This window comes from Elephantulus edwardii, unplaced genomic scaffold, assembly GCF_000299155.1.
Source record: "Elephantulus edwardii isolate Elephantulus edwardi_28Jun2011 unplaced genomic scaffold, EleEdw1.0 scaffold00033, whole genome shotgun sequence".
Lineage (NCBI taxonomy): Eukaryota > Metazoa > Chordata > Mammalia > Macroscelidea > Macroscelididae > Elephantulus > Elephantulus edwardii.
This window is the reverse complement of record NW_006399783.1, coordinates 20,227,330-20,251,482: the sequence shown is the minus strand read 5'-3', so window position 1 is coordinate 20,251,482 and position 24,153 is coordinate 20,227,330. Positions and strand designations below refer to the sequence as shown.

The 24,153-nt window shown below is 40.2% G+C and overlaps 1 protein-coding gene across 1 annotated transcript in view; it reads right to left on the bottom strand.

The window, feature by feature from the left end:
• Positions 1–342: 342 nt before the first annotated feature.
• Positions 343–24,153, bottom strand: part of ZNF346 (zinc finger protein 346) — a 53,329-nt gene continuing 29,518 nt past the window's right edge. The window contains exons 2-7 of the mRNA XM_006884387.1: positions 23,353–23,456; positions 22,714–22,806; positions 20,716–20,860; positions 16,695–16,880; positions 3,618–3,711; positions 343–430 (exon numbers count right to left, since the gene is read on the bottom strand). Of these exons, the coding sequence (XP_006884449.1) occupies positions 343–430; positions 3,618–3,711; positions 16,695–16,880; positions 20,716–20,860; positions 22,714–22,806; positions 23,353–23,456 (710 nt within the window). The remainder of the gene's footprint in view (positions 431–3,617; positions 3,712–16,694; positions 16,881–20,715; positions 20,861–22,713; positions 22,807–23,352; positions 23,457–24,153) is intronic.

Genomic DNA, 24,153 nt, shown 5'->3' with positions numbered 1-24,153 from the left:
TAGGTCTTTAGCTGCAGATATTGGTCCAAAACTGACCTGCAGAACAAAGAGAGGACTTGGGGCCTAGGAACATTTGCCTGGCGGGACTGGGGAGGAAAGGTCATCCTTCAATTTACCACCCTGTGAGACCCCAAGTCCTGGTTACAGGGTCTGGCACCAAATGGAGGGACAAACTCTGGAGGCTGACTGCAACTTCCTGAACCAATCAAAGGTGCCTGTGGCCCAGTCCTGCCTCAGGTCTATGTACTCTCCAGCGTAAGAAAGGAGAAGGAGGGAGCCAGCGGCTGATCACAGGGCATTGGCTCATGGCTGGTCCAAGAGGGGGTGCAGAAACACCTCTATCTAGTCTTCCAAGGTGGTAGAGTCTTTCTTAATGGGTTGCCCTTGCACTGGAATCTGGCCCAGGGGTGAAGCCATTACTTTTGGTGATCTGTAATTTGAGAAAGAACAGAGGGAAAGGATCAGTTTGTGGTTGAGTTAGGAAGGCACTCTTAAAAAATGTTACGAAGGTCGCTTATTTTAATAGCACTTCTAGAGCCTTGACTACATATTCATGGCAGTTCTTCTCCACTGAGGCCCACTGCACACAAGGCACAGCTAATGCTTTGCTTCTTTCATCCCATCTTGTCACCACACCAGTTCACATACAAGGAAACTAAAGTTCAGGAGTTTATATGGCTTGACCAAAGTAAGCCTTTAAATAATAGGTTCAGGACTTTCTACTTTATCAAGTAGTTTCTACTTTATTTTTCCCCCGTGACAGAGTGAAGAGTTACCACTGTGCTGTCTCATTTAGTGGAAAATATTGTGAGTTTTTTTTACTACTGGGAGAAAGAAAAACAAACACTGAGTTTCATCCCCTCTGTCTGATGGGTCCTGAGAACTGAGGACCCTCTGTGCCTGGCACTGAGCAGGTGCCCAGAGAGAGTGTGCAGAGTGGAAATGGGAAAATGGGAACCAGTATTGCCGAGGCTCCTGTGTCAGATCTGGCACAGCTCTCCACTATATCAAAGCATCTGTCCAAGGCTACAGGCCCTGGAAGGTGCCCACCTCACCAACCTCATTCTGGACTGCTTTCCCTCTCACACCTAATCTCACTGCCATTCTTTATCCCTTTCTCTGGGCACCCTCTTCTAACTGATGTTGTCTCATTTGCCTATGGATTTTCTTCATCAGAAGAAGGACCCAGAGGAGCAGGGACATATTGATCTTGGTTGCTACTGTAATGCCAATACTCAGAATAGGATCAGGAACATAACAGGTGCTCAATAAATAACACGGTGAATCACTGAAAGTCTGTCTCTAATGACTGCTCTTCCTCGTGCATGTGGCTGTCACGTGCTTTCAAGTCAGCTCTGCCCCACAGGGACCCTGTGCACACAGGACAGCACACTAGGGGCTCCACACACCTCACAACCGCTGCTGTGCCTGACCCCTTGCCACAGCCTGTCTGTCAATCTATTTCCTTGAGGGGTTTCCTCTTTTTCACTGACCCTCTAATGGAGCTAGGCACTTGATAAATACAGTAAAATCTGTGAACGTTAAAACCCATTAAGGTGGAAATCTGTCAGAGGAAGAAACTCAAAATATTTTCCACTAATAGAGAGAGCACAGTGGTAGCACTTCACTTTATCACAGGTAAAAAATTTTTAAGGCCCAGAAAAAAAGGCCAGTGCTAGTGAGTTCCAGCTTTTAAAGGTTTTATTGTATCTCTAATTGTCACATTAATCTATGAGGTGAAATTGCTGCTTGCTAGTGGCAAGTAAAAAAGAATGGACTTTGGAGTCAAACAGATTTGAATCCTGGATTTATCTCCAAGTAACTGTGTGACTCTGGACAAGTCAATTACCGTATGTGACATCAGCTTTTTTTGGATTATACAACAGGGTTTTTAATTTAGAGCTGCTGAAAATTAAATGAGGCATTCAATAAATGGTAACTATTACCATTAAGGGAGGTCTACAGCCTGGTGGTTAAGGAGTTGGACTGCTAACCCAAAGACACTCAGGTCTTATCCACCAGCTGCTTTTCAGGAGAAAGACAGGCAGTCTCCTCTGATGCAAGTTACAGCCTCTGAACACCCATTGGAGGGTCAGCTATGAGTCTGTTTTGACTTAACAGCACATAACTGCAATAATTACCATTACAGAAGAGGAATTAGGAGCTCTGAGAGGCTTCACTGACTTACCCAAGATCACAAAGCTGAAAAGTATTTGGAAGAGAACAGAAAATCCCTGCCTTTTCAAGTCTATGTAGTCCCATGAAGTATCGGGAGTGGCTCAGGTTCTGGTGATTTGGTTGGCTCCATGCACATGCAGAAATCACCTTTAACCAAACTGCAAGGAGGTATGCTGAAAGATTGTGAGTCCCTGACTGAGGTGCTGGGGTTTGTTTCAAATTCATACTTAAGATAAGCGTCAAGGCCTCTTCCTCAATTAAGAACATATTCTCAGGTAAGGAAGAAATCTGCTACATCATGGGAGAGAGGTCATGGCAGAGTAGAAAGGACTGATGGTATTTTTGGCTCCAATACTGTTTCTACCACTTTTAATTCATTTGGCTCAATGAATAATGCCGAATTAACGATGAAAGTCAAAGTCCCTGTTTCAGCATATTTGTCTGTCTGAAATTCAGTGTCCTCAAATGTAACAAATGGGATGACAATTGTGACTGCAGAAGGTGATGTTGTATAGTATAAACAGTGGGTGAAAACGGAGTCATCTTACTTATTCCTCACAGCACGACTCTCTAAGGTCAGAATTACCATCCCAGTCTTACAGATGAGGAAATAATTTCTGAGAAGACCAAACAGTATCACAAGGACTCCTCCTGGAAGGTCCTCTCTTCTGCACGTGGTACCACAATGCTGCTTTAGCAGGACACAAATAGGAAAGCCTGCTATGTAGCCAGGAGGCACTATGTGGAACATGGCCTCCCCATGACATAATTTTGAATAATGGTTACCTTATCTTTCAAATTAGGATAAATATCTCTTCCTTTCAGGGCTACTGTGAATATTATCTGAGAGAATTCGCTAGGCACGTGGTCTCTAACAGAATACAACGGGCTCAAGGAATGTTGGTCATTTTCAAGATTATCAGGAGCTGAGAGACCAACATGACTATGTCTTTTTAAAGCTGTAATCAACCTATAAATATTGCTTGCTTGGTTATTGCCTGTCTGCGCCTATCAGAATAGAAGCAGGGACAGAGTGGACTTGACTTTCATTTGGAAACATGTTATCAAAGAATTTGGTCACATTTGGCAATTGCCTGTAGGGGGAGCCCCTGCAACAATACTGATGGCAGTAGATTACAGTCTCCAGGTCAGCAGAAAAGCAGTTCTCTGTTCAAGCTGCTAAAGACCAGGAAATCCAGGTATTTTTAGATGGCCATTAAGGAAATCTCTGCTTGTCTGATAAAGTCTTCTGCCCAAATGGTCCAAAGGTTGGGGAGAAGCTGATGGGAGAAAACCTTACAGAGGAGATATTTCTGTTAACTAATCTCTCATTTGTTGGCCACAAAAGGTTGTTAAGGTTCTATTTTAGCTAAGGGGAAGATGGGTTAATTCTGATTTAGAGGCTGCAGATGCTTTCATTTCAAAACATGGTTACTCACTGGTTCTTGTGCTTGAAGCCGCTGACGTGAGCTTGGTACTGCTCTATGGAGTTCAGCACTATCTTACACGTCTTGCAGGGGTAGCCCTTCCCAGCTGAAACACACAACAAAATCAAGATGCTTGGTTACTCAGTAAACAAGACCTAGGGACTGTTGTTTTTGATAGGACATGCAGATGCCCATCTCAGGACTGATGGTAAGGTGAGGTCACAGGGCAGGCCCTGATGAGAGAATCCCAGATGCCCAGGTGGTCCTTGGGGTTTGAACTTCCTTATTCTCACTCCTCTCTGTTTTCTCCAGAGCTTTTCCCAGAGTAATAATTTGAGTAAGTAAAGAATGACAGAAGAAAGAGATGACATTTGGTATAACTGTCTTCTCTACTCTGATTTTGCTAAGACTCATTAATGAGTCTTTGGGAAGGTGCCACTTTCCTTAGGCTTGCAATAACAGTAATTAATGAGAATGCCAGTTACAAAAAATCAATCTGTCTTTCTACCTGGGGCACCCAAATACCTTGTATTCTGACTACCAGGGCTGCACCAATGACAAAGTGGCCTTTTTCTATAAATCGAGCAGAGACAGCATGGGTCAGGAGCCAAGATAAGGAGCTGGATCCTTGGCTCTGCCTTTGTATGATTTGGCTACATACCATCTCTTCTCTCAATCTCAGCTTTTCTCAAGTACAAACCAACTTTACTATAACTTACAATCATAAAACAAAAATATCAAATGCTTTACATATGTCAATCACACAACACAACTTTGTTTGGTATGTGTAGCAGGTTAAGTACCGGGCAGCTAACCAGAAGGTCAAAAGTTTGAACCCACCAGCTGTTACATGAAAAAAAGATAGTCTCCTCTCAAACCAAGTGGAGGGTCACCATGAGATAGCATTTAAGTTTGGTGTGTTTTTAAAAAGCTTGTTTACAGAGTTATTTTATATTTTAAAATGCTGCAAATCTGCTGACTCAATTCTAACTTAGGTTGTTACAGTTGAGTGTAACTGACCCACAAGTCACCTTCAAAGGATTATCTGAGGCTGCAGATTGTATGGGAGGAGACGGGCCCAACTTTTCCCTTTGGAGTAGATAATGGATTCGAACCATGTGCCTTTGTGTTGGCAGTACAATTCCTTAACTACTAGTGTAAGCCTAGTTTCCAGGGCTGTAAGCTTTATGGGAGCAGACAGTAACATCGTTCTTTCATGGAGGGGCTGGTGGGTTTGAACCACTGCTATTTTTTTAGTAGCTGAGGGCACAGTCATATGTCCAATAACACAGTAAATGGCAAATTTAGGTCTGACTGACACGGTTCTATTTTTTCTAGCATGCCAAGTCTTAGCTGTCTAAGAAAGACTATTATATATACACAAGAGTACTCTGGCCTTGACACCAGACAAATCATCTCTCACTGTAAAGTCATACAGTTTTGGAGCAAGATTACCTAGGATCACATAACAGTGCTACCTCTTTTTAGCTGTGAGACTACTGGCCAATTACTTGACATCTGACTTACTCATTTGTAAATAAAAGTACTTCTCTAAGACTCAAGCTTTTCATATATAACTTGGGGATAGTATTAGCATCCACTGCATATAGTTGTTTCATGGTTTAAACAAACATTTAACACACAGTATGTATGGAATCAGTGCAAAAACATATAACTACTATCCTACTACACTATTTCAGGCAGAGGGAGAGGTGGAGCTTAACTTTAAACAGCCCTGCACAGCATTTTCAGCTATTGAGAACACTGACAGACTCTTCTAATAATCTTGTTAGCTCTTAGTTTTCAGCTATGCTGGTTTTCCTTGTATCTATACATGTTTTCTAGAAGACACATGTGCCCCTTTAAAGGCTTAAGGAAAAATTACTACCCTCAAAATTCAACAGTATTGATTCAATCAGTATTGTTGTTATGTGCTGTTGAGTCACTTGCAACTCAAAGCAACCCTATGTACAATAGTCCTATCTTGAGGCAATCTCATCCACATCCATCTCATCAATCCATCCTACCTAGGGTCTTCCGCTCCTGCACTGTCCCACCACCCTTCCAAGCATGTCTTTCTCCAAGGACTTGTCCCTCCTGGCTACATGCCCAAAGTATGTGAGATGGAGCTTCAAAATCCTTGTCTCCAAGCAGCAGCTTGGTTTCACCCTCTTCCAGGAAAGAACTGTTTGTATGGTATGTTCAATACTCTTCTCCAGCACAACTAAAAGACATCGATTCTATCATCCTTAGTCACTGTCCACCTCTCTGATGCTGAGAAAACTAGAGCCTGGATTAGGCACACCCTAATGCTCTTGAGCACTCTGGAGAAGTCTCTGGCAGCAGATTTTCCTAAAACAATTTGTCTTTTGATTTTTTGACTGCTGTTGTCAAAAGTGTTGACTGAGGAATCAAGCAAGCTGAAATTGTGAATAATCTCAATCCAGTTGGAGAACCTCTGTTTTCTTGATGTTGAGCTTTAATCCTTATTGAAGACTGTAGTCTTTGATAGATGGAAAAATGACTGAAAACATCAATGACTTCACCTTACTTGGATCCACAAATACACTTGTATCAGCAGTCAGGAGATCAGAAGATGTAGTGCTCTGGGAATATCTGCAGTCAGGGACCTCTCCAAATTCCTGATGAACAATGATGTCAACTTGCGGACTAAGGTGCAACTGATTCAGGTCACGGTCTTTTCAAACACTTGCTATTCATCTGAGAATAGTTCAATTTAATATATGCTATAACCAAAGCTTTTCTCTCAAATTCACATTCTTCTTTGCGTTTTAGATCTAAATATCCAACCGTCTGTTGTTTAACTTTTTTTTTTTTTTAAAAAAAGAATTGCTGGGGGAAGGGGCGGGCAGGGAGGAAAATGTGCAATAATGAATGAACGGAAATCCAAGTTCTCTATAAACTTTCATAAAAATCTCAATTAAATAAAGAAATAGGGACAACAATAGCAGAATAGCTCAGGGAGGAAAAAGCTGTCATATCTAGGGAGCAGGACTAGGTCCTGAAGAGTGGGGACAGGATTGGAGACTGCCTGTTATGATGATAAGCTTTTAAGTTTTATTGTTATTGTGTATCTTATTGTGGTAAAATATGTAGTGTAATCACCCCCTGAACCATTTTTAAGTGTATAATTCAGGGGCATTAATTACATTTACAAAGTGTGTAAACTTTGCCACTATGTACTTCCAAAATATTTTTCTTGGGTTTTAAAATTAAGAACATGTCTTTTTTCTGTTATTAGAGATAGAAGAGAAATCCCTGTTCAGAGAAAGGTGTTTCTGTAGCCACCTTCCTGCCTTCGTGGCACTACTTCTGCTGGTGACAAACCCCTCCCCAATACCATCCTTCAGAACTGCTGCCCCTGCCTCCTTGCCCTCACCTCACTGAGCCCTTCTGTTGTCCACATTCCCCTCTGAGAACCTTCCAGCTTAAGCTTGTTTGATAATAAAACACACTTCAACTGCCAAAAAAAAAAAAGACTTGCAATTCAACATATTTTTGGTGTATGTTGTTGTAGTTGTGTACCATCGAGTCAGAACTGAAGCTCGTACCTTTAAGATTGAGCATGAAATCAATTACATTAACTAAATGCCTCTTTAACATCTCTATTTAGATTTCTCATGGTCATCTCAAACTCAACGTGATGAAATTGGGTTATTCTCCTAAATAGATAAGCCTAAACCTAGTAAATCCTTGACTGTCCATTTTCTCTTCATCTCCCATATTTGATGGCAAATCTTGACAATTCTACTTGTATACTTCTTGAATTTCTCTTCTCTGTAAAACTTATATATGAATGGTGATATTTTATTGGAAATAACCTTTTTAGAACAACATAAACTATACATGAAGATACAGGAATCAGATGAACTACATCTGTGGAAAGAGGTAAGCGAGAAGGTCTGTATCTTCAGTTAGACCAAGGCCAGGAGCCAGCTGTGTGGAACAGACCATCAAGAATGTTGTTGATTGCCTTCAACTTGAGCACGATTCATAGCGATCCTATGAACAAAAGGCCTGAAGCCCCTCTATAACTAGTGACATTTATCAAAGTTCATTGAGATTCCAAAAGCAAGTTGTTTGAAGTGGATTGCACTTCTGCTTCCAAACCTCATAGAATGTGTTACTGGTTGAGCTGCCTGCGATGTATAGTGACCCTATGTACAGCAGCTCTGAACCTGAGTCGGTCTCACTAATTCTGACACAGCAACCCCAACCGCCCCAGTTACTGTATCAATCCATCTCATCCAGGGTCTCCTCCTGAGCTGTCTGTCCACCCTTCTGAGCATGATATCCTTCTCCAAGGACAAATCTCTCCTGGCTACGTACCCAAAGTGAGGCAGAGCTTCAAAATCCTAGGCTTCAAGGAGAGACTTGGTTTCACCCTTTCCAAGGCAGACTGATTTGTTTTCTTGGCAGTCCATGGTATGTTCAAGACTCTTCTCCAGGACTACAACTTGAAGGCATCTATTCTTCTTCTGTCATTCTTAGTCATTGTCCAACTTTCTGAAGTATAACAAGTAAATGAGAAAACCATGGCCTGGATTAGGTGCACCTTGGTATCTAGACTGACATCGTTGCTCTTCAGCATTCTGGAGAGGTCTCTTACAGCAGATTTTCCCCAATGCAATTTGTCTTTTGATTTCCTGACTGCTGGTATTGAGAGTGTTGATTGTAGATCTGAGCAAGCTGTAATTGCTAACAACCTCAACCTCTTCTCCATCATGGTGCTGGGCCAATTACAGACCATCAAGGATATGCATGCAAATTCAAATTGAAGCTGAGGAAAATGAAGACAGTCAATGAGAGCCAATCTTGAGTATATCCCAAATGAATTCAGAGACTATATCAAGAAGAGATTTGATGCATTGAACACTAATGACTAAAAATCATGTTGTTGACATCAAGGGATGTCATCAGAGACATCATACATGAAGAGAGCAAAAGGCCATTAAAAAACCCAGTCCTAAAAGAGACTCTCAAACATGCTCTTAGATGTAGATGGACAATCTCTTCCTGGGAAATTAATAACCTTGGAAACAGAGGGTCGGCTAAGTTAGTTCTGACTTGATGGCCAAGACAGTTATCAGAAGAATGAACAAAACGTATCTTGGAAGAAATATAAACAGAATGCCCCTTCCAATGGAGGACAGTGAAACTTCATCTCACATATTTTGGGCATGTTATCAGTGGGAGCTGGTCCCTGGAGGAGAACATCACATTTGGAAGAGAATTAGCAAATTCACACAATGGCTGCAACAAATCCATTGCATATGGATGTGCTCAAACGTAATGACTATGATACCAGCAGTGCTTTGTCTGTTGTGCAAAATGCCACTAACAGTCAAAATCAACTCGATGGTACCTAACAGCAATAACAAATATTAATTTAGTAAGGCTTGCGAATCTGTCTTATAAGACAAAGACTGAAGAAACTGGTGACAAGCATGGGGTAGAAAAAGTAGATCTGTTCTGTCTGGAAGGGGATGTCCTAAATAGTGGGGAGAAGTGACATGATGAGGCAGATGATGGTTCTAATAACCCAGAGGGCAGGCTGAGAATCCTGTAGGCAGGAAGGAGTTGGCTATCTGCGATGGTTAAAGTTATATATTACCTCGGCTAGGCCATGGTTCTCAGTGGACATTATGGAATCATTAGCCATTTAAAAAAATCTGATGCCAATTATTTGAAAGGCAAGTTTCCTTGGAGGAGACTGTGGCCTGCATCATCCAATGTCTAAGGATGCTTTGCCAGCACTTGTCCTTTCTTGATTCTGCAGTCAACTAATAATCCTCCTGAGATGTGAATGAGCAGCTTGCCATCTGACCAGCTTGTTTTGGGTCTGTCTGTCTCTGCAACCACATGAGTCAAGAGAAGCCTTTCAGCCTGAGGCCTGAACCACACATTTGGTTTTTGCCAACCTACAAACCTATATAGTAATCAATGCCCTGGTCTCCCTATCTGTATGTATATTTTTTTCCCCACTAGTTTTGTTCCCATAGAGAGGTCAGTCTAAGACATTTGGCACTTAAGAGTGGTTCTAGCAAAGCAGAATTCAAAGGATGGGCTAGGCATTGATAACTGCTTCTAAGAGTAAAACACCACCTCGCTGACTCCCACTGAGTTGACTCTGACTTAGAAGGATCCTATGAGTAAAGTGGTATCTGGAGCACAGATCTAGTCTTTGAGCTTAAAAAAGGTGTTTCAAGTCTTCTTTGTTTTCTGGAAGTAAGGTTGCATCATCTGCATTTCACAAGAGGTTGATGATCTTTCTCCAACTGTGATGCCATCATCTTCCTCATACAGTCACCTTCTCAGGATGTCTGCTCAGCACACTGACTGAACAGATACAGTGAAAGGACACAACCTTGGCAAGTACTTATCTGACCTTAAATCATGCAGTATCTCCTTGTTCTCTTCAAATCACTGCTTTTTGATTTATGTAGGTTTCACATGAGTACAAGTAAGAATTCTGGAATTCTTGTCCTATGCAATGTTACCCATAATTTATTATGATCCCCACAGTTGAATGTCTTAACATAGTCAATAAAACACTAGTTTACACCTTTCTGATAGTCCCTGCTTTTAGCCAAGATTCATATGATGTTTTGAAGCTGAAGAAAATGAAAAGTCCATGTGAATCAAAACAGTAGGTGAGTCTATCCTAAGTGAATTAAAAAACCATCTCAAGAACAGATCTGATGCACTTTAATGACTGATGAAGAAAGTAAAAGTAAAAGGACATTGCAAAGAGAGGAAAGAAAGAAAAGACCAAAATAGGTGTCAGAAGAGACTCTGAAACTTGCACTAGAACAAAGAGTTTAAAATAAAAGGGAGAGATGCTGAAGTAAGAGAGATGAACAGATTTCAAGGGCAGCTCAAGAAGACAAAACAAAGTATTCTAATAAAAGGTGCAAATAGAGTTAGAAAACCAAAAGGAAGTCAGCATTTCTCAAACGGAAAGAACTGAAGAACAAACTCAAGCCCTGAGTAGCAATGCTGAAGGAAAATACTAAATGATACAGGAATCATTAAAAAAAAAAAGAAAAGAAGAAGAAGAAGGAATACACAGAGTCCTGTACTAAAAAGAACTGGTCAATACAGAAATATTACAGGAAGTAGCCAAGAATCAATAGTACTGAAGGAAGAAGTTCAAGCTACACCAGCAGAAAATAAGGCCCAGGATTTGAAGGAATATCAATTCAAGTGTTTCAGGAAACGGATGCAACCCTGAATGTGCTCACCAATCTCTACCAATTAATATGCAAACTACCTGGCCAACTGGAAGATAACCATACTTATACATATTCCCAAAAAAGGGGCTCTAACAGAGTGCAGGAATTATTAAAAAAAATATCATTAATAATACATGCAAGTAAAATCTTGCTGAAGATTATTAAAAAATGTACATATCTTGATGAGGAATTTTCAGATATTCTGGCTTGATTCAGTAGAGGCTGTGAAATGAGGGACATCACTGCTAGTAGCAGCTGGATCTTGGCTGAAAGCAGAGAACACTAGAAAGATGTTTACTTGTATTTTAAAGACTACATAAAGGCCTTTTATCATGAAGATCACAACAAACTGTGGTTAACACTAAGAATGGGAATACTAGAATACTTAATTGTCCTTATATGAAACCTATACCTAAACCAGGAAGCTGTTGTCCACACAGAGCCAGGGGACCCTGCATGGTTTAAAATCAGGAGAGGTATGTATTAGGGTTGTAACCTTTCTCCATAACTATTCAATTGAATGCTGAGCAAATCATTCAAGAAGCTAGACTCTATTATATTAAGAAGAATATGGCATCAGGATCAGAGGAAGACTCACCAACAACCTGCACTGCTGATGACACAACCATGGTTGCTCAAAGTGAGGAGGATTTGAGACACCTGCAGAAGATCAAAGACTTTAATATGGATTCTACCTCAACATCAAGAAGACAAATTGTTTCCTTTACCACGAGACTAGAACAAATAACTGGATAGTACCTGGCTACTACTACTAAACATTTTGATCAAAGATTCCATAGACTAAATCCTGACCAAAAGGAGAAAAGTGCAAGGTTGAATTTCAAACTTTCATAGACACTAAACTTTTTGGCGTCACAGAGATGAACCTTAATTTTACTGTATTGAGATAATTTTTAAACATCAAACCAAGAACAGCCTCTGAAAGTCATCTTAAAACCAGACAGTAGTTTAATTCATAAAAAAAAATACTTAGTCCTATCTTATTATTTACCTTCTTCCAGTCTATACTCATGGCCTAAAGGGGTGTGTGTGTGTTTATGTCTGGTTTACAAATGGTTCTGACAATATGTAGGCATCACTCAGAAGCAGCACTGCAACATTTTTTTTTAATTCTCTGAGGGATGACTGATAAAGGGAAATCTTCCCAGTGTGCAGAATTTTAAATAGTGCATCTTGCTGCTCATTGGAAGGAGGGATGGCCAGATGTTTAACTATTTATTTATTAATGGGTTGGCTGAGTAATCAAGGACTCAGAAGAAATAAGATTGGAAATTGGTGACAAGGAGGTAGGGGAAGAGGCATGTACACAGAGCTCTCTGAATGGTCCAAAGAAATAAAGAGGTTTGTGTTCATGTGAATATTCATCAAAGGGTGGATAATCAATAATGAACAGGGTAGGATGATATGTTCTGTGTGTACCTGTCAGATTTTTTCCTCATTCTTTGTCCAATGGAGTCATCAGCCAAGTGGCTATGGCGGCAATGATGGAGGTTACGTGTGAGCTCAGCAACTCAGACTTCCACTCACCAAAGCTGACTTGGCAATAGCTTCTGCTGAGCACCCAATCTGCCAGCAGCAGAGGTAACCTTGAGTTCCCAGTATGGCACCATTTCTTTAGACACAGCCAGCAGTAACTTTAAGGAAGGTTAATTATACCACACCACTTCTATCAGGGAAAGGACAGTGTTTTTGTTTTATTCTTAATGGGATATATACTTATTGCAGATATGAATGTCTTCCCTGCATGTAATGCTTCTGCCAAAACTACTATCTGTAGACTTAGAGAATGCCTTACCCACTGTCAGATATCCTACACTGCATTGGCTCAGATGAAAGCAATCACCTTATAGCAAATAAGGCGTGGCGATGGACCCATATTAATGGAATTCACTGATTTTAACATGTTTCCCATCATTCTGAAGCAGTTAGCTTGAAAAGAACAAAAGAACGTCCTAAATAAAATACCAATAATAAAATTATGTCCTAATAAAAAACTCAATTATGGTGGCAAATAGGTGCAATACCCAGTGGGGCTGGGACTATGTTCTCCAAGAATCTACAGATGACCTAAGCCAGCATTTAATATATGGTGACATTTCTCCTACAGCTAGGATTCACTGCTTTAGGAATCAAGGCACGGAAATGGGAGTGATACTACTATTACACCTAGCAACCCACTCACAAAATTTGTGCTTCCTGGCCCCCTGATCCTGGGCTCTGCAGGTCTAGTGGTCTAAGTTCCAAAGGGATGAATAATCCCACTAGGAGGCACACTACTTATTCCAGTGACCTGGAAGTTAAGAAATCTACCCAGTCACTTTGGGCTCCTTGTGCCTCTAGATCAGAAGGCAAAGAGAGAGTTACTTTATTGGCTAGTGTGCTTGATCCTAATTACCAAGGGGAAATTGGATTGACATTTTATATGGAGGTAGAGAAGAGTATTTCTGGAATATGAGTCCCCTTACGACATCTCTTGGTACTACTCTGTGAATTAAAGGCAATGGAAAAGGACCATAATCTAATTCTGATCTGATTACTAATGGCCCAGACCTTTCAGGACTGAAAGTTTAGATCATTTTATCAGGAAAGGAGCCATGACTGAAGTGAAGATAAAAAGAACACAAAATGAGTGGTAGAGATAGGTAGTTTAAAATACCGGTTACAGAGCTCTGGTAGTATAGAGTTCACTGATAAAATAAGGGGCCATGGTCTCAATCCACCAACTGCTCTGCAGAAGGAAGATGGGCAATGTCCTCCTGTAAATATTTACAGTCACAGAAAACAGACAGAATATTGCTGTCAGAATCAACAATAGTGGGTTTGGTTTTATCTATCTAGGAAAATTATTTTTGTCCTTCTCTTATTCTGTTACTTATTATAAAATATAGGAAGCTCTGGCAGGTAAGGAATTGCACTGTCAACCCAAAAGTATGAGGTTCCAATCCACCAGTTGCTACAGAGAGAAAGACAGGCCATCTCCTCGCATGCAATTCACTGCCTCACAAAACCTACCGGAGGGTCAACAAGTGTCGGTTCTGACTTGATGGTACACAACATTATAAAATATAAGATATAAATGGGGCTAGTAACTTCCATTATATATATGTTATATTGTTTTTGTTATGTACTATCATGTTGGAAGTGACTCATTGTTTTCAGAGGCAGAAACCAAAGATGCACTGGGAAAATCTGTGGTCAAGGACCTCTCCAGAGTAATGAGAAGCAAAGATTCAGTCTAGAGACTAAGGTGTGCCTGATTCAGGCCATAGTCATGGCAATTACTTGCTATGCATCATAGAGCTGGACAATGACTAAGGATGAGAGAAGAATTGCTGCCTTTGAGTTGTGGTACTGAAGAAGAGTCCTGAACATACCACAAGCCACCAAGAAAACAAAGAGATCTTTTTTTGGAGATAGTGAAACCAAGTTTCTCCTTGGAGGCTAGGATTTTGAAGCTCTGTCTCACATACTTTGGGCACGTGGCCAGGAGAGACCGGTCCTTGGAGAAGAACATCATGCCTAGAAGGGTAGAGGGACAGCACAGGAGAGGAAGACGCCTGATGAGATGGACTGACACAGTAACTGGGGTAATGCGGGCCGGTGTGTTAAGAGTCAGTGAGACTGGCTCAGGATAGGACAGGCTTAAGGGCTGTTGTACATAGGGTCACTATGAGTCACAGGTGACTCAATGGCACATAACAACAACAAACACCATGGGAGGAGGGTGCCTATTTTTGTGCCGTGGAGCAGCTGGTGGATTTGAACTGAGTGCCAGCATAGTTTGAACTTTGGGTTGGCAGCACGACTTTTTACTACTAAGTCATCAGAGCTCACATATGTTAGATGTACCATTTTAAGTGCAAATATGATTTTTTTTACTATTTTTAAACATATTTCACAAATATTATTTTATAATTGTGTTTACTTGAATATTATATATGGTTTAAGGAGAAGTGTATACATGACAAACTGACAAAGGGTGAACTATGATGGTTAAGGTTATAGCCTAGTAGCAAGATGCTGTCCAGGAATCTTGAAGGCACGCGGTTCAAGGCCACCAGCTGCTCTGCAGAAGGATGAGCAATCTCCCATGCAATTAACTGCCTCTAAAAACCCGTCAGAGGGTCAGCTATGGTTGGTTCCGACTCTACAGTACACAACAACATCATCATCAACCTGGCTAGACGATGATTCTTAATAGTATGGCAGGTGTTTTGTGATCTTATATAAATATCTTATCAGTTAAAGTAGAAATTGCCTGGAGGGTGTGACCTGCATCCAATGTATATGGCTATTGTGGCAAAGCTTGCCCTCTCTTGATTTTATATCTGACTTGTCATCCTCAGATTTCTGGTTCTTGGTATATGAGCCTTCTGACTTATTTGGGGATCTTCCAGCTCCTACAGTCCCATGAGCCATCACTTGTCTAACTAAAGATTTCAAGGCTTTCAGCCTTCACAACCACTTGAGTCAGGAGAAGCTTCTACCATTATACCCAAGATGCTACACTAAAGTAACTGGTCTTGAGATCCCAGCCTAAGACCCTGGCCAAATGATATGAAAGTTTTAGTTCTGGTCTTCCTCCCCTCCTCAAATAAAATTTTCCCTTTTTTCCTTGCAATGTATTATGGTATTTTCTATTTGTTCCTAGTACAATTCTTTCAATGCTGGTTTTAACTCAATGAATCAACTCCGTGATCCAAGAATAAGTCTCAATATATCATTTGAAAAATACTGTCTTTATCCATTTTAAACAGTGTCGTAATCCATCTTGGATCATGGCACTCAAAATAGTTCTGGTCTTCTTGTGTATTATATAGGTCACAAGTAATTACTATAATGAGAAGGATTACTAATTTGTGTGTGTGTGTATGTGTGAATTCTTACTCTTATGATGCTGACTAGCATCTCTAGGTTAGGGAAGTAGTCAAAGATTTTTTTTTTAAATAAAATGATCAGCTTTTATTATTCTCAACATCAGAGAAAACACAAAACATGGGTTTGACTTAGTTCAGTAATGCTTACAATTTTTCTGAGCCAATCACTCTGGGAAAATCTTGGGACTCTGGTAGGAAAGTTCAAGTACATTCAACAGTGTACCCATACGATTTTTCAATACTGTAAGACAAGGATCTCCTAAAAAAATTTTGAGCCCATCATGCCAGGAGCTTTTTAAACAGACTTTTTAAATACAGCAGGCCCAAGGTGCTTTATACCATTGGGTTAACAACAATGCACAAATGTGGAAAGTATGCTGGTATTTGCATACAAAAGAGGAAGAAGTAGTCTAATAGTCTTAATCTAGGGGTATAAGCATGTGTTCCTTCTGAGGAAGGTGGTACTCTGAGAATATCCTAAAATCTGGCACAGTGGTTGAGGCCGTCCCCTAGGAAAGTGGATAATCCTTAAGAAATTTAAACAGAGGTTGTAAATTGGTGACCATGCCCCAAATCTGGCTTCTTGTAGAAATATTACTGTATCTCTACAAGGCTTATTATATAGGGTCTAAAAGTTTTAAAATCAGTTACAAACTTAAACATTTAAGCCTGTGCAGATATAACTTTCTAGCCTCTTGAAAAATTGAATGATAAAGAAATATCAATTACAGCCAATTTACTCAGGTCATGAATGTTCTAGTAACTACGCTACTACTGTCTTACTCATTTAAATTTCCTGTTTAAGTTCGATAGGCATCTTTGAGAAGATCTAAGGAGGAAAAGCATCTATTTTTATGGTTAGTCAGAGGAGCCAAACTGTGCTCCAAGTACCCTTGGTTTTCTGCTTTGAGTCTACGCAGGGGGTCCCCTCTCACCTGATGAGTCAGTGACAGCTGGGTCCGCCAGTCGTCCATAGTGTGCCATGAGTTTAAGCTTGGTTTCTTGTTTCCTGTGTTTCTTGCCCACATAATGTTGTTGAGCCATGACGGGATCATTGAAAGTTGCATGGCAGAGGCTGCAGAATTTGTCAGGGTCTATCATGTCTCTGTTCTGGTGCAAGGCTAAGGTGGAGGCCACAAGAAAAGGGTTTGTAAGGTGTTTTGACAGAGCTGTGGTGAGAAAGTTAAAACAGAAACAATGAAAAACCCAGAAGGCGACAGGCTTTTGAGCGTGCTGAATGGAAAGGAAGGTCGCCGTCACCAGTCACACCTGCAGACGTGGCACTGCCTGTGTGAATTACACAGTGAACATCTTCTCTAATTGGGGAAACTGGGAAACGTGGAGAGCCCAAATAGCACTATTTTGTTCAGAAATTTCAGCTATTTTGTTCATCAGCTTTAACTATTTTAGGCACAATGAGTCCTGATGGTCTCATATTCTGAGGAGGCTATGAGAGTCCGTTATTAAGTCACCAAATTACAAAACAGAGATATGCATACTTGCAGTCTTTTCGGCTCTTAGAACTCCCTAAAATTTAACAGAGAAAGTGAGACTAAAAAATCTTAAGTATTTTATTCCCATCCTCAAAATATCCTAGTTACAGAGGTGGAAGATAACACATAGATGGGAAAACTGAGGGCTTGAGGCCCTAGAGCTCTCCAGTCCTTTAGAAAAGGGGATGCCTTTCACACCACATGACCTGGAAGGCTGAGTGGGAGAAGGGAATGACATCAATATCTGGTCACACATTTGAATGTCTGTCTTCCCCTTTGACCTTCATAACTGCCCCCCTAGGTTCATGGCATCATTCTGCTGCATTATAGATAAAAACTAAGAGGAAATGCTTGTTTAAAGTTCCTCAGTGAGTGGCCCTAAGACTGCGTGGCTCTTAAATCTATGCACTCTTTGAGATGCTAGGCTGCCAAAATGTAGCAGAGAGACCATATTGTTACTTTCAGAAGATATCTTCGAATCCAGCTAATCAGAATATGATATGGTCATATATGTAGATCTCCTGTGGGTCAATTACTCCCGATGGCTGAGAACAGACTGAGCCCTGCTGTGTTATAAAGCAGGTGGACAAGTCCCTAACAGGTCCCCATGACGTGGGCCAGGCCTTCTGCCCATGGTATGGGGAGAGTCCAGCAGCACTTGCAGGAAGATAAAATAGCACAGTGTTCGCAGGTACTCTTTCAATTCTGCACTCCTGGACTGGGGAAGATTTTGAGGATTTCTAGCAAGCCAGAAGAAGAAACTTACTTTCTTTTTTCTACAGTGGTCTTCCAGTATGGGGCATTTCAATTTCCCTGGTCATTGATTTTTATTTCAGCAAGTCATTTAAAAAGTAATGTATATGCTTCAGAACATTTAATAACATGAGAAAATACTCAGTTTGTACTATTGAGGAAAAAGCAGAAGGTAATAAAGAAATCTGTTTCATATGTTCTCAATTTTGTAGAACAGCAACTAGAACCACACAGATGGGGAAAAAGACTCAAAGCAGATATTCTAAGAGTGATTTCCATATTTCCCAACTTTTCTAAAATAAATAAATTTTTTTTTCTACCTCAGAAAAGGAGTAGTAACAGCATTAAGAGATACAGGTACTTTTAAAAAAGACTTTAAAATATGCTGAAGAGAAGCATCTGGGGTAAATGATGAATTAAAGTTAGAGGATATGCTTATTGAGGTATTAGGCATCCAACATAAATGAAGAAATACCCTAAAATATGAATAAAGTGTTCTATAACAAAGTTCACTGTAGCATTACCTATAATACCAAAGAAAGGAGGTACAGGGGAAATATAAATGTTCAACATTAAAGAAACAGTCAACTGTGGTATGATGGGTTGGTTGTAAATGTCATTAAAAACATTAATGAAAAAGTTTTTAAGAACATGGGGAAATATGTTATATGTTAAATCAGAACAGTATAAAATGAAATTATATATACAATCTGATAATATAATTATTAGAAGATATTATGTGCCAATCTATATGCATACTGGGATTTTGCAGAATCACCAGTGTATTAACAATGTTCCTCTATGGTGAAAGGATCTGTATGATCTTTTATTTTTTTTCTCTGTACATTTTACAAGATTTGAACTGGAACTATTCATAATGAAGATGTACATAAAGATGTTTATAAAAATAACTGGAACTATTCATAATGAAGATGTACATAAAGATGTTTATAAAAATAATAAAGCTAAGGTAGTCCACACTTATCGGCACATTATGTATGGATTTAATCTAGGAATATATAAATGAATATACACACAGATACACACATGTACACATAACAAAGACTAAAGGAGAAACAGTATTCCTAAATGTTAACAGTACTTATCTTTGATAAGGATAAAGTTATATGTAATTTTCCTTTTCACTTACTGATATTTTCTACAATATGCTTATACTATTTTTACATTAGAAAAATATAATTCCAGAGGGATATTTATAAACTCCCTTAACAACATAGAAATGTGCTTAAATTATAAAGCGGGGGGGGGGGAGCAAAATACAAATGGTACATGCATTATGAAAAACATATCTCCATGTGGAAAAAGACAAAAGTAAATACAGAAAACAACCTGAGTATGGCGTCTTTATCATTTTTCAGAGTCCAGGCCCTTTCTCAGCTGTGGAAAGGCAAGCCTGTGATCATATAAAGTTCTACTATTAAGCTAGTTTTCCTTGGACTAATACTTAAACTTTTTGTACCATCATGGGTAATAAAAGCACTTAGCACTATTATAGCTTAATGATGAACCATAAGCAAGGCCAATGGCATGCTCTAGTTAATAACTACATGACCATCCACCATATTTTATTAGGGGAGGGTTTTATTTATTAGCCATCTAGAGAATGGTAATAATAGCAACAATAGGAGCTGCCATTTACCTAGCATTTACTATATTGTAGGTGTTTCATAGATATTATTTTTGTCCTCAAACCCAAGAAGTAGAGAAAAATACACATGTATCATAGGTGAGGAAACAAACAAAAGTATCACAAACAAAGCAAACAAGAGTGCCAGCATTTAAAACTGGTTCCCTGTGACTCCAAAGCCCATTTCTGCTGCCTCATACCAGGAATAACTAGTGGGTATGATAAAAGGCTATAATTATAAGTAATTTTTTACCCTATCTTCAAAGCCTTCCAAAACACTGATATCTTAGAGTGTCAATATATTCTTTTTTAAAAAAAGAATAAGCAGTAGTATACTCCCTGGTCCAAAGTAAAGAGAGAAGTAACAATTATGAAGAAAAGAAAAAATTAAAGATCAAAGAACTTTCATTTGCAGAAATATCAATTCACTAATTGCAGTCAGAGAAGGTTAAAACCCCAGAAGTCAGGAGTTAATAAGATGAAAGGGAGGGTTGGGTCCCACTGGTGACAAGATAAAGGGGCTATTTTAGTAGCTGCTGTTCTGGGAATGAATTCATGACAGCTGCAAACGTAGCTTGCTGGGCAATAGTAGCAGCTCTGAAGTATTCAGCTTTGAAAGGCAAGTCCCTTGTCTTGAGGAGAACAGGCAGTTTTTGAGCATAAAAGTAAACCGTCTGTAACCTTAGCACTTGGGGAAAAAAAGGATTTGGCTTTCAACTTGGAACACATGGTGATTAGGGCACAGTGACGCTGGGAGGGAAAAACCTAAGTGGGATGGGAAAGGTAGGAGATGGAACGCTCTCCAGTGAGCACAGCCTGGAGGACTTGTCACTCCTGAGTTCTAATTATTAGGACAAAAGCTCAGGGCTAAGGACCTTCTTCAGAGAAAAACTGATGTAAGGAAAGGAAAGGAGATTAGGTGAGGCTTCATTTTAATTAAGTTGGGTCTACTTTGATATTTTCAAGGGCTTCTCAAAAGCAATTCAACCTCTCCTAGTCTGGCCCCAGTGAGCATTTCTGAGAGCACCCGGCCCAAATAGCACTACTCAGGAAAACCAGTACCTTCCACCTTAGTGGATTGCTGCTTCAGCTTTAAGTTCTTTGCGTGGGTCTTCCCCAGGTAGTGTGACTGGGCCACGACAGGGGAGGAAAAGGTCATGTTACAGGTGGGGCAGCACTGGTTCTTGTCTTTGCTTCTGCTGCTCTTCTGGTTGGGAGAAAGAACACAGGTCTGATCATGTCACTGCCCAGCCAGAAAATCTTTAAAGGTTTCCCACAGCCCATAGGAGGATGGGCATCTAACGTCCCTTCACAAGCTGACCCCCATCTACTTTTCTTGATTAATCTGCAGCTACTTCATTCCAGGTTCTATTCACCATTCCCCACTCTGTTCTCTGATACTCCTGGCTTTGCTTGGATCATTCCTACTGCCTAGGATACTTTTCCTTCCTTCCTTGGCTGCTTGGCATATGCCTGTTTAGATCGCAGTATCACCTCTTCTAGGAGATCTTGATTCAAGAAACTCATTGAACAAATAGTTAGCAAGCCTCTATATGTAAAAATTAACTTCAATCCTCCTCTAAACCCTAAAATGTTTTAAGCAGACCTCTAGTATACCACTTATTACTCTAAACTGGAAATGTCATATCTTGAAAGCCTTTCTGTGAACTAAAGTGCAACATTTGGGCATGAACTACCTGATTTGTCTATTTCTTAGCCTAGCACTCAGCCTGAGTCTGGCACACGGGAGATGCTTAGGGTTTGTTGAGCAAGTAGAACACTGTGTTTTATCTATTGATTATGATTAGATTAGAAAAGAATGTATTTCAAGTCTATATTACGGGCTCCCAAACTCTGTGAGAAGGACTGATATCTGAATATGGTAATCACTCTAAGATGAGGCTTCTTGGTCTCAGGAATATTGACATTATGAGTTGGATAATTCTCTGTAGTGGATTATGTTATATATAGTAGGATATTAAGCAGCACCTGTGACCTCTATTTTGTCCACACTTTCAAGTTGTGACAAGCAAAACTGCTTTCAGATACTGTCAAATGTGCCTTGGGAGAAAAAAAAATCAGCCCAATTTAGAGTCACTGCTTTGAGGTAACCATTTACCTAACTCTGAAGGAGACTGAGAGCTTCTAATATACACAGAATTGTACTTTTCAAAGTCCTTATGTAAGTGGTCTAATATGAATCACTAGAGCACCCTAAGAATTCAAAGAACCAGGGCACAATGAGGCAGGCACTTGTCCACAGTGAAGAGGTGACTAGTGAGATAACTGGGACTCTTAACTTCCTGGTAAACAGAGAGTAGCTACTAGAGGATGATTTCTAGAAAACCTAGAGATGAGACAAGCCAAGTCCTTCTAAACCTGTGGCCACTGTATAAAAGGCAACAGCTTGTAAAGTTAAGCTCCTATATGCTGAACATCTACTGGGAGCTGGAAGTTTTATTTCACAATATCCTTATGAGATAGGGATTATCAATACCATTTTAGGAAGGCCATACAAAATCATACAACCAGTAGGTTACAGATGTCTCATCTCATGACCTTTGCACAGACTCATAAGGAATAGAGACTTACACTCCCTTGGGGTAAGAAATCATTTCAGTATAATTCTCCCACTATCTTTGAGCAAAAAAGCAATCTGTGATTATATTTCAATCAGAGTGGGCATTTGAAAAGGTGTTCCTTCCACTTGCCTATTCAAAACATGGATGTGTTGAACTTGGCATTTTTCCCTTGGATCTCCCTTTGCTTAATGAAAGGGCAGCTTCTTGTCCTGCTCAACAAACCACTAGGCTTCACTTGTTGAGTCCCTACCGTGGGCCAGGCTCTGTGCTGGACCATATCTACAAACCATCTTTGTTTTAGGGAAAGGTATTAACATCCTCATTTCGTGTAGAGGAAGAGTCAAGGGTCAAGTCACACAGAAAGGCTAGGATTTGAAGCCAAGTTAGTTTGACTCCAAAGCTCAAGCTCTTTCCACCACACCAACTTGCCTGCTCACTTCACCAGGAAGTGAACAGTCTCAGTATGGCAGCTTATTACCTGATCTGAGTCTAGCTTCTTCGTTTCCCCCTTTAAAGTCTCCATTCCATGGATTGCTAGGTATCTCTTCACTTTGTTGGCATGTTTTTTGCTCTGTAAGAACCCAGGAAAAAGATCAAAGATAGCCAAAAGCTGTTTCATTCCTAAGGCACTCAAAAACACTCAATTTTCATCTGCTTCCTTCTACAAAAATGTCTGAAGAGGAGAGAGTAGGTAAAGAAGCCTTATTTATTGGGTTCCTACTCTGTGAAAGGTACTTTACATGCTGTCTGATTTAATCTCCATAATAAATCTTTGAGAAAGTGATTATCATCTCTATCTTAATGAGGAAACTGAGGATGAAGATGGTGATGTTTCTTGCCCAGGATGAGTAGCAGAGTTATGATTCAAACTTCAGTCTACTTAAAGCCAAAGCTCACACTTCCCTACTTTACCAAGCCACAAAGGAAGACAAAAATATAATGGTCCTGATTTCAATGGGAGAGACGAAACTCTGAGTAGTTAAGTCAACTTTCCAGTCATAAGCCAACATGCATGGAGGTATTTAGGTGGCTAAAAAAGGAATTATACTTCCCCATGCAAACAAGAGAGAAGCTGAGGTTTGGGAAGTAAAATGGTTCTAGAGTAACAGAGGCATACCTGGTAATGTGCCAACTTCTGAGACTCAGAAATGAGTAAGGCGCAGCAAACCTTACATTGGGTATTGGTAAAGAGACACTGGTTCTTCTGGATCATGTGCTCCACTATAGACAGGAAAAAAGAAAAAATCTTTAACAAACACATGTCTCTGCTACAGTACCACATCAACAAACATCAGTCATACAGCTCTTAATGCCTTATGGCTCATGCTATGTTCTCAAAACACTAAAAAAATCCCCAAACAATAAAACCCACAACCAATTTCAACCCCAGGTACTTCAGAATAGAGCTGTGTTCCACAGGAATCTCAATGGTTGTGACCTTTTAGGAGTACTATATTTTTATGTAAACAAATAAGGCTTCACTATATAATTTTTTTGTTAAGACATGCAACTCCATCATAAATTGTTTCTATGCACACTAGATTGTTGTTATGTGCCGTCGAGTCGCCTGCGACTCATAGCGACTCTATGTACAACAGCCCTAAACTCTGCTCTGTCCTGTGCCAATTGCACTGTCTCTGACACTCCCATTATCCCAGTCTCTGAATCAATCCATCTCATAGAGGGCCTTCCCCCCCTGCGCTGTACCTCCACCCTCCCAAGCATGATGTCCTTCTCCAAGGACCGGTCTCTCCTCCCAACATGTCCAAAGTATGTTAGAGGGAGCCTCAGAATCCTTGCCTCCAAGGAGCCACCCGGTTTAACCTTTTCCAGGACAAAGCTGTTTGTTTTCCTAGCAGTCCATGGTATTCTCAATACTCTTCTCCAGCACCACAGCTCAAAGGCATCAATTCTCCTT